Here is a 9,624-nt window from a genome sequence, read left to right on the forward strand (position 1 = left end):
AATTGTTGGATTGTATACCTGGATTATTGAGCATGGACTATTTTGAGATCGCACTGTGTTAAAAGTCAATGGAAACAGATGAGTTTTTAGCAGAGATTTAAAGCAGGAAGTGAAGTAGCCCGTCTAATGGTAGGGGGCAGATTGGTCTAAAGTTTAGAGCCCATGACTGAAAAAGCCCGATCTCCTCTGAGCTTCAACAAAAAGCAGCTGATCAGATGATCTCCGGGCCCAAGAAGGAAGGTTCCGATAGCTCAGAGAGATATGAGGGTGCAAGGCCATTTATGCACTTTAAGTTAGCAGGAGAATTTGTAAATCAATTCTGGGACATACAGGGAGCCAGTGAAGGGAGGACAAAACTGGTGTAACATGTTCAAACCTACGAGTTCCTGGTAAAAGCCGAGCTGCAGCATTTTGGACGAGTTGGAGACGTGAAATGGAGACCGGACTGACCCCAACATAGAGTGCATTACAGTAGTCCAGTCAGGTAGTGAAAAAGGCACAGACTCGTTTTCAGATCTGGTCAACACTGACTTAAGCTTAGCTATCTGCCTTAACTGGAAGAAACTTTTCTGCAGAACAAAATTAACTTGTTTATTAAACTTAAAGTCAGAGTCTAAAACCATCCCAAGACTTGAAACAGACTGTTTAAGATAACGCTGAAGGGAGACGGCGATAGAGCTAGGGCTAAACACAATCACTTCAGTTTTCTGGTCATTAAAGCAAAAAAAAAAAAAAAATCAGGCATCCAAACCTTGACGTCATCAAGACATTTCATCATAGGATGAATGGAGCAAGAACTATTGGGTTTTAAGGGCAGAGAAAGACCGTGTTTCCTCAGGATAGACCCCAAATGCAGCAGATAGAGTAAAAACAGAATGGGTCCAAGAATCGAGCCCTGTGGGACCCCGCAGGAAAGAGGCACTGAAGTAGATAATATATTACCAACATTAACAAAATCTCCTGTCACTCAGATAGGAATGGAACCGTTCTAATACCGCACCAGAAATCCCAAGCCAGTGTTCTAACCTTGATATAAGGATACTGTGGTCAACAGTGTCAAAAGCAGCAGTAAGGTTCAGGAGTATAAGGATCAAAAACCGACTAGAATCATTTGCTAACAGAATGTTAGCAAAACCCTAACTAAATGAACTAAACTAACTAAACTACCCTAACTAATGTCAATACAAACCCCAACCAGACTGAAAAATCTCAAAAATTCCATTCTTATTCAAAAACTCGTTACGTTGAATAAAAACTACTTTCTCCAGGATTTTAGAAAGAAAAGGAGGTTTTGAGATTGGTCTGAAGTCTGAGCAAGCTGAAGGGTCAAGTCCAGGTTTTATAATCAACGGATTTACTACTGCATGTTTAGAAACATCAGGGGCCACACTTGCTGCTATTTATAATAGCAAGAACAGAGGGTCCGATCGAGGGTAAAACTTCTTTAAGAAATGATGCAGGGATGGGATCAGCGGCGGAGCCTGAGGGTTTCGTATGACCAACATCATTTTAGAATGTGAGAGAAATGGGCTCAAACTGATTGAAGACAGCTGGTCAAAGGGCAAAGACAGAGGCCAGAGGTGGAGCGAGGAATCCATGATTTAACCAACCATCTTGTCAACAATGTATCTGATAAAGTCATTACAAGAAAAATGCCAGTACAAACAGTGCACAGCTCAGCTGTGTTCCCCCCCCCCCCCCCCCCAAACCAACAAAAATCATGGGCGAGATGAGCGCCACGCCATGGCAAGTTATGTTGGGGAAATCCTGCTTTTCAACACGTTTTAAAATCGTTGCTACAACATGGGCTCTTGTTGAGAGCAGGTCTGGTCTTAGAGCCGAGTCGCCTCTCCCTCCAGTTCCCAGAGAAGTAGCCGCCTCCTCGCTGTCTCCATCACGGCAATCTGAAGTGGGAGCAATGGGTCATGGTGGAGACGAAGGCCAGACTTTAGACTGTTTGTGTTTAGAAGCCATAGTCCCAGCTTGTTGGCTCAGATAGGTGACAATGTCAGACTCAGAAAAATAATTCAGAGATTCTTTGTCATGTGGTGGAGCAAAATTATGTTCACAGGATGCCAGTTACATCCAACAATAACATGTTAAAGAAAAACAGTAAAAAGATCTAAGATATGAACTAAGACAAACATCAACTAAATATACGGTAAGCACTAATAGCATAAAAACAATAAACACAATACGCCGAACAGCAGCACAAACATGAGTGTGTGAGCAGAGGAGCACAAATGAACACATCAACATGAAACAGATCAGCAGCAACATGAAACAGATCAGCAGCAACATAAAACAGATCAGCAGCAACACAAAACAGATCAGCAGCAACATAAAAAAAGATCAGCAGCAACACAAAACAGATCAGCAGCAACATAAAACAGATCAGCAGCAACATGAAACTGATCAGCAGCAACATGAAACTGATCAGCAGCAACATGAAACTGATCAGCAGCAACACGAAACTGATCAGCAGCAACATGAAACTGATCAGCAGCAACACGAAACTGATCAGCAGCAACACGAAACTGATCAGCAGCAACATAAAACGGATCAGCAGCAACATAAAACTGATCAGCAGCAACAACAAACTGATAAGCAGCAGCATCAAACTGATAAGCAGCAACATCAAACAGATCAGCAGCAACATGAAACAGATTAGCAGCAACATCAAACAGATCAGCAGTAACATGATGTGATTTTTCACAGTGATTATTCTAGTTAGAGATTCATGAGTCTAACAGCCTCTGGGTAGAAGTTGTTCCTCAGTCTAGTGGTTCTACACTTAATGCTCCTTAACCGCCTTCCTGAGGGGAGTGGGGCACAAAGTGTGTGTGCTGGGTGAGTGTGGTCCTTCATGATGCAGGTGGCCCTCTTCCTGCATCTGGAGGTGTAGATGTCTGTGATGGTGGGGAGGCTGACTCCAACATCTTCTGTGCAGCCTTCACCACTCTCTGCAAAGCTTTTCTTTCCGCAGCTGTGCAGCCTCCATGCCACACGTTGATGCTGGAGCACAGGATGCTCTCCACTGCACACCTGTAGAAGGAGGTGAGGACTGAGCTTCCCAGACCAGCTCGTCTCAGCCGCCTGAGGAAGTAGAGTCTCTGATGAAGTAATCCAGCCCAAAGGTAGTGAAAGTAAAGTTATAAAAATGAGTTTTCCATCAGGCCTGACGGGAGCCATCAGAGACGCAGTCTACTCCACCAGCACCGTCTTGAGTCTCCTGCTTTCCAACACGTTTTTAACATAAAAGAAACCTGTACAGTGTTTACCCTAGATAACTTGACATGGCGGGGCGCTAATCTCATCCGTTATTTTTCTCGGCCGGGGGGGGGAGTTGCGCATTGTTTGTACTGGCAGTTTTCCAGCTGGGGGACGGAGACACAGTTTTTATACTGGTATTTTTCGGGGGGGACAGCTGTGCGCGGTTTATACCGGCAGTTTTCAAGTGCTTGGGGGAGGGGGGTCTAGCGTGAGGGAAGAGCTTTAGCTTTGTAGCTAGCGCGCGTGTATTTCCCACTGCTTAGCGTTATGCCAGTGTCTATATGTGAGGGGGAGGGAGGGGGCGCACCGTTCGGTTCGGTAGGCGGGGTGCTTGGTTCTGTTAGACTCACAGACAAAAAAGGTGTCAAATAAAATAGATTTGTGGTCTGAAAAACACAGTATCCCCAATTGCTAAATAAAACGGATCAAGCAAATGATAAAACTAAATGAAGTGTGTGGCCCTGCTGATGAGCCGGACCCACAACATTCTGCACAAAGTTCAACGACTGGACAGGATTTAAAAACTCCTGAGCTTATGGCTCATCAGGGCGGCGGACATGGATATATCAAATCTCAACCCTGATGCGTGGAGCCGTCTGCAGTTCCAAAGTTAAACAACTCATATGATGTGATGTTCTGTGTTTGACACATGAAGGAGGAGACGTTTTTATCTTTTCTTGTGTGATGATGACAGCAGAGTCCTGGTGCCCTCAGGTCGTTTGGTCCCGGGACAGTTCTGATCCTGGATACATTTATTCAGGTGTTTGACTTTTACATCGAGTTGTTCCCTCCAGCACCCCCCTCGGGCTCTGTCCCTCAGCTACTTCAGCAGCTCCCGGGAACAGCTGAATCAACAGACCAACCTGGTGGTAAAAACTGCCCCCCACCCCCCAGCTAGTTCAGGTTCTTTACAGAAACGTTGGTCTTTTATTAAAACAGTTCCCATTTCCCGTTCATAGACGGTAAACATGTTGTATGTACCGTAACGTTGTATAGGTGCGGGTGTTGGGGTCAAAGGTCAGGCTTTCCTTATTTAAACTCCGAACATCTCTGAGGTAGAACATCCAACATGTTTATTAGAAACAGTCACAGTAAGACCAGTCCAACTGACCCAATCACTGCTGCTTCCAGAACCTCGTGACCCAGAAGACACACAAACACAGAAAAAAACATCCTTCTCCCAAACTGGTCTAGTTAAAGTCCAAGCAGGGACCTGAGGTCCGGACCCCCTGGCTCACGGCAGAGCCTGGAGTAGGTCCTGTACCCTCTCCAGCAGGGGGGTCAGGACCTGCTTCATGTTGGATATCCAAACAAAGACGACCTCTGGCATGTTAGAACAAAACATCTTCAGGACCTGGTCCCACATGTTGTCCGGATCTGCAACGACACAATCCAAGCAGGGTTTTAGCCACAAACACCAAAACCAGAACGGCTGGTACCAAGAATACATGGAGCACCAACAGGAACCACCCAGAGCCTCCAAGAAAACCACCAACAAACACGTGGAGAGAGTTGCCAACCCTGAGCTGACCAGAGGAGAGAAACATCTCCCCCCTTTAACAGGAAGGAACCGCCACCAGAACCAGGATGGACCCGCTGGGCTCAGAGAGGACAGCACCCTCTACCTCTAATGCCAGAATTTTAGAGCTTGTAGACATTCTGCCCAAAGCATGAAATAACATCTGAAGACGTCGGACTGTGTGTTAGAGACCACCCTCAGCTACTACCACACAAAGGGTTAGGCCTCATCTGTAAATCTGAGCCGGTTCAGACATGTTTGTGTTGGCTGAGGTGGCCATTTTGAAACGGACTGGCTCCAGAAGTAATCATGTGCAAGTGTGGTTCAGGACATGTTCTGCTAACAGACAGAAACTATGTGGCGGCGCGCCTTCTGAACGACGGATGAGAAACGGGAAGATGAAACGGATTCACGAGGGAGTCATCAGAGTCTGATCCTCCAGAGACAGGAAGGACGGTCTGCCGCTCAGAACTGGTTTTACTCGTGCACACGCATTCAGGAAAAACAACGTCCTGATGATGGTGAAAGAGAAACGGGTCAAAATGTACAAACTCTAAATCACCTTTAGTGTCCAACAGGCATGAAGTGTGGTTGCTGCTGTTTATTTAGCATGAACAGCAAATTAGCACTCAGCTAGCTGGGAAGCTAATGCTGAATGCTACAATCAGTCTTCAGCTAGGAGTTGGCTCATTTTAGCTGCTACCTACTGTTAGCTTAAATTAGCTTTGAGCTCCTGTTCTGTCGGTTGTAAGCTTTAGTTACTGCTTGGCTCATTTGAAAAACTCTGTTTCAGATTTTTCACCAGAACCACTTAGTACTGAACCTTTTTCAGAAAATGCTAATTCTGTCCCTGGCAGACGGTTAAAGTAAATTTACAATAAACTCGACCTTTCAGCTCATCGGCGCAGAGGTTCTCTCAGGACCCCACATGGGCTCATGGAACGTGGGAGCTCCAGAAATGTAATCAATTTAAAAAAAAACAAAAATGAAAGAACTTTAAGATTGATGAGGCTCTTTGTTCAAAAGCTTGTTAGCAACGTTTGTATGTTTCTGCGACACAGCGAGGGTCAGAGCCACTGAAGATGTTAGTTTGTGGGTCGGAAGCAAAAAGGTGTCAGAACCACCACTTTCCAACTTCAATATATAAAAATGTGTCTTTATGTTCTGGTTTTGTTTGTGGTGGGCTTACGGTTTGTTTACAGTAAGTAAAAAGAATCCCAGCATTTGGATTAAGTCTCTTTTCAAATAGTTCCAAACCGTAACCCTGAAACAGAACTATATACCGAATCATGTAGGTCACCAGTGAACAGTGACCCCAAAAACAGAGCTGCGTGCTGAATTGGGACCCTCAGATGAACTACGTATGGAACTGTGAAAGTAAAACAGAACTGCATACGAAAGAAACTGTGACCCTAAAACAGAGCTACGTACAAAACCAAGACCCTAAAACAGAGATACGTAATGAAACATGATTCTAATACAGAGCTACGTATCAAACCATGACCATAAAAGAGAGGTAGATACCAAAATGTGACCCTAAAACAAAGCTACATAACGAACCATGACCCTAAAACAGAGCTACGTAATGAATCGTGTCCCTAAAACAGAGCTACAAACTGAAACATGACCCTAATACAGAACTACATACTGAAATGTCACCCTAAAACAGAGCTACGTACAAAACCAAGACCCTAAAACAGAGATACATACTGAACAGTGACACTAAAACAGAAATATGTGCATAGGGCTGAGTACCGAACTTCGGTTCTTTTTTGGTACTGACCGAACTGCTTCGGTCGGTGTATGGATCAAAACATGCCTCTTCTTTCGGTGTCAAGTTTCGGTGATTGGCTGTAACGTGACACGTGGCTTCTGCACGCAGGCAGGTAAAACACAGACATATGGCAAACAGACATACGTGGTTACGCCCAGAGCCGTATAGAGCTCCGTATAGAGCTGCCGTATAGAGCTGCCGTATAGAGCTGCCGTATAGAGCTGCCGTATAGAGCTGCCGTATAGAGCTGCCGTATAGAGCTGCCGTACAGCCATATCTCTATGGCGCTGGTTAAGCCCACAGACGGGGTTCACGTGTATCTGTGTTGTATGACATGGCAACTAGTGTGCAGCGTGTGTCGTCGAACCGCTTCAATGTACGAGCAAAACGTTGCTCCGTGTTTGTCAGCAAGAAAAGTGGACCGCAGCCATCCTCCTCTCAGTCTTTAAGTCAGCCTGAGTGTGTTAGAGCCCGAACGGCCCGATTTAACATCTCCACAACTAGGCCTGTCACAATAACAAATTTTGCTGAGCGATTGTCTCAGAAATTATTGCGATAAATGATAATATTGTTTGAAATTTGACAATAATGAGTAATTATTGTCAAACTTAAGAAGAAATGTTTAATTTGTTTGCATGTAGTACCGTTTTTTGACCAACAGATGGCAGTATAAGACTGTTTGAACCGAAGGATGGATAGTGAGGGAGCAAGCAGCCTGTCTCTTTAAGAAACATGGGAGGGAGGCCCCTTGACGTGACATGGGCCGTCTCTTCGGTTCTCCAAATGGCGGATGTTCGGTGTGGTTTGAGCTCTTTAGCATAGAATTTGTCACACAAAGCTTTTAATAAAAAAATCAGCAAAGTTCTCAGCTTCTTTTTGCAGAGAAAAACAACTTTTTAGACGAAGGCGCGGGTTTCAACTGTGAATTTTGGAGCTTCGACAAGACGGAGGTTTTTTCCCTGAGGTCGACCTGTTAGCTTAGCTCATAGCTTAGCTGCTTTTAACGATCCAAAAACGTGATTTTGGATCGTTAAAATGGATTTTAAAGAGAAAGGTAATAGCACCGGAGCCTTTTGTCATCCAGTGTCCAGTTAAAAAATAAAACTCACAATTTATACTGTAACGTGTAACGTAATTTTATTCTTGTTCTAATTAATATTGTAAAATTGGTACCAGAAAAAGTACCGTTCAGGAACCGATACCAAAGTGAAGGTACTGGTACTTTTAGAAAGGTACCCAGCCCTGCAGTAATCCCTCGCTACTTTGCAGTTCTTTTATTGCGGAATCGCTCTATCGGGGTTTTTCAAAATAAGAGTGGACATGACACACAACTGGCTGATTGACGGATGAGCCACACGATCGGCATGACATTTTTATTTAAAATAAATTATTTTAAATTATTTAGCACGTGCTGTACATTTGTGCAGCCCAGCGCTGCAGAATAAACTTCCTGCTGTTGTGAAACAGCTGATCAGCTGTTGAGCTGCAGAGCGGAGAAGTGGGCGTGGCCAAGAGCGCTTGCAAGTGGCAAAGAGCAGAGGAGGAAGGGAGCTGAAATCATGACCTTCTGTGCTCTTTTAGAACGTTTAGAGCGGGGTGCCCAAACTTTGTCTCTGTAATGGCTGAATTTAAAATCCATCAGAGGCTGCGGCCAAATGCAATAATATAATACATGAAATGTAAATACTTCTTTAAGTAAAGTCCATTTATTTATGATATAGTTATTTATCCTTTCATTTTGTATAAAGAACATTACAGAAGAGGCTGCCTTGGTGGGGGGTCCTCCCCCAGAGAAATCTGAATAAAATAGATGCAATTTCCTGCATTTTGGTGAATTTTACACAACTTTATTAAAGTAGATCAAAATGAAACTAGACATGTAAACTGTGTAATTATTGAAATCTCTGACTGCAAAGCTGCAGCTCTACACGTAAGGGACGTTCACTTCAGGACAAACTGAGGTCGCTGATGGTCAGTTGATGACTGGTCAGTTGCTGAGATGCCTACTGGATTGATTGACAGGTGGAATGACTCATGCAAAATAATGACAGATTTTACTGGCCCGTTTGAGACTGTTGTCACTTATTCCAGTTCTTTTTTACCATTTACCCTTTATATATATATACACAGGTAGTCTCAATGAGCCACGAGAACTCATTTTCAAGAGAGACCTGTTTAGGGAGCAGATGGGAGTTAAGGGCTTTGCTCAAGGGCCAAGAGTGGGGCGAATGAGGGTGGGGGCAGGTGTGGGTGCTTGACAAACCCCACCCACATTTTTGATGTTATCGGGACCTGGGCTTGAACTGGCGATCTTCCGATCACAGGCCCACCTTCTCTAACGGCTGTGCCACCACTCCCAATTTACCAAACCATGACCCTAAAACAGAGCAACATACTGAACAGTGATACTAAAACAGAGCAACATACTGAACAGTGATACTAAAACAGAGCAACATACTGAACAGTGATACTAAAACAGAGCAACATACTGAACTGTGACACTAAAACAGAGCTACGTACTGAACTGTCACACTAAAAAAGAGCAACGTACTGAACTGTCACACTAAAACAGAGCAACGTACTGAACTGTGACACTAAAACAGAGCAACGTACTGAACTGTGACACTAAAATAGTGCAACGTACTGAACTGTGACACTAAAAAAGAGCAACGTACTGAACTGTGACACTAAAACAGAGCAACGTACTGAACTGTGACACTAAAATAGTGCAACGTACTGAACTGTGACACTAAAAAAGAGCAACGTACTGAACTGTGACACTAAAACAGAGCAACGTACTGAACTGTGACACTAAAACAGAGCAAAAAACTGAACTGTGACACTAAAAAAGAGCAACGTACTGAACTGTGACACTAAAAAAGAGCAACGTACTGAACTGTGACACTAAAACAGAGCAAAAAACTGAACTGTGACACTAAAATAGTGCAACGTACTGAACTGTGACACTAAAACAGCAAAAAACTGAACTGTGACACTAAAACAGAGCAACGTACTGAACTGTGACACTAAAACAAAGCAACATACTGAACTGTGATAA

The 9,624-nt window shown here is 44.0% G+C and overlaps 1 protein-coding gene across 1 annotated transcript in view; it reads right to left on the reverse strand.

The window, feature by feature from the left end:
* LOC119429183 (glycogenin-1) overlaps positions 1–4,639 on the reverse strand; it is an 87,927-nt gene extending 83,288 nt beyond the window's left edge. Inside the window, exons 1-2 of the mRNA XM_037696862.1 lie at positions 4,512–4,639; positions 3,364–3,377 (exon numbers count right to left, since the gene is read on the reverse strand). Of these exons, the coding sequence (XP_037552790.1) occupies positions 3,364–3,377; positions 4,512–4,639 (142 nt within the window). The remainder of the gene's footprint in view (positions 1–3,363; positions 3,378–4,511) is intronic.
* Positions 4,640–9,624: the final 4,985 nt, after the last annotated feature.

Source organism: Nematolebias whitei, chromosome 24 (assembly GCF_014905685.2).
Source record: "Nematolebias whitei isolate Nwh7 chromosome 24, NemWhi1, whole genome shotgun sequence".
In the NCBI taxonomy this organism is placed as follows: Eukaryota; Metazoa; Chordata; class Actinopteri; order Cyprinodontiformes; family Rivulidae; genus Nematolebias; species Nematolebias whitei.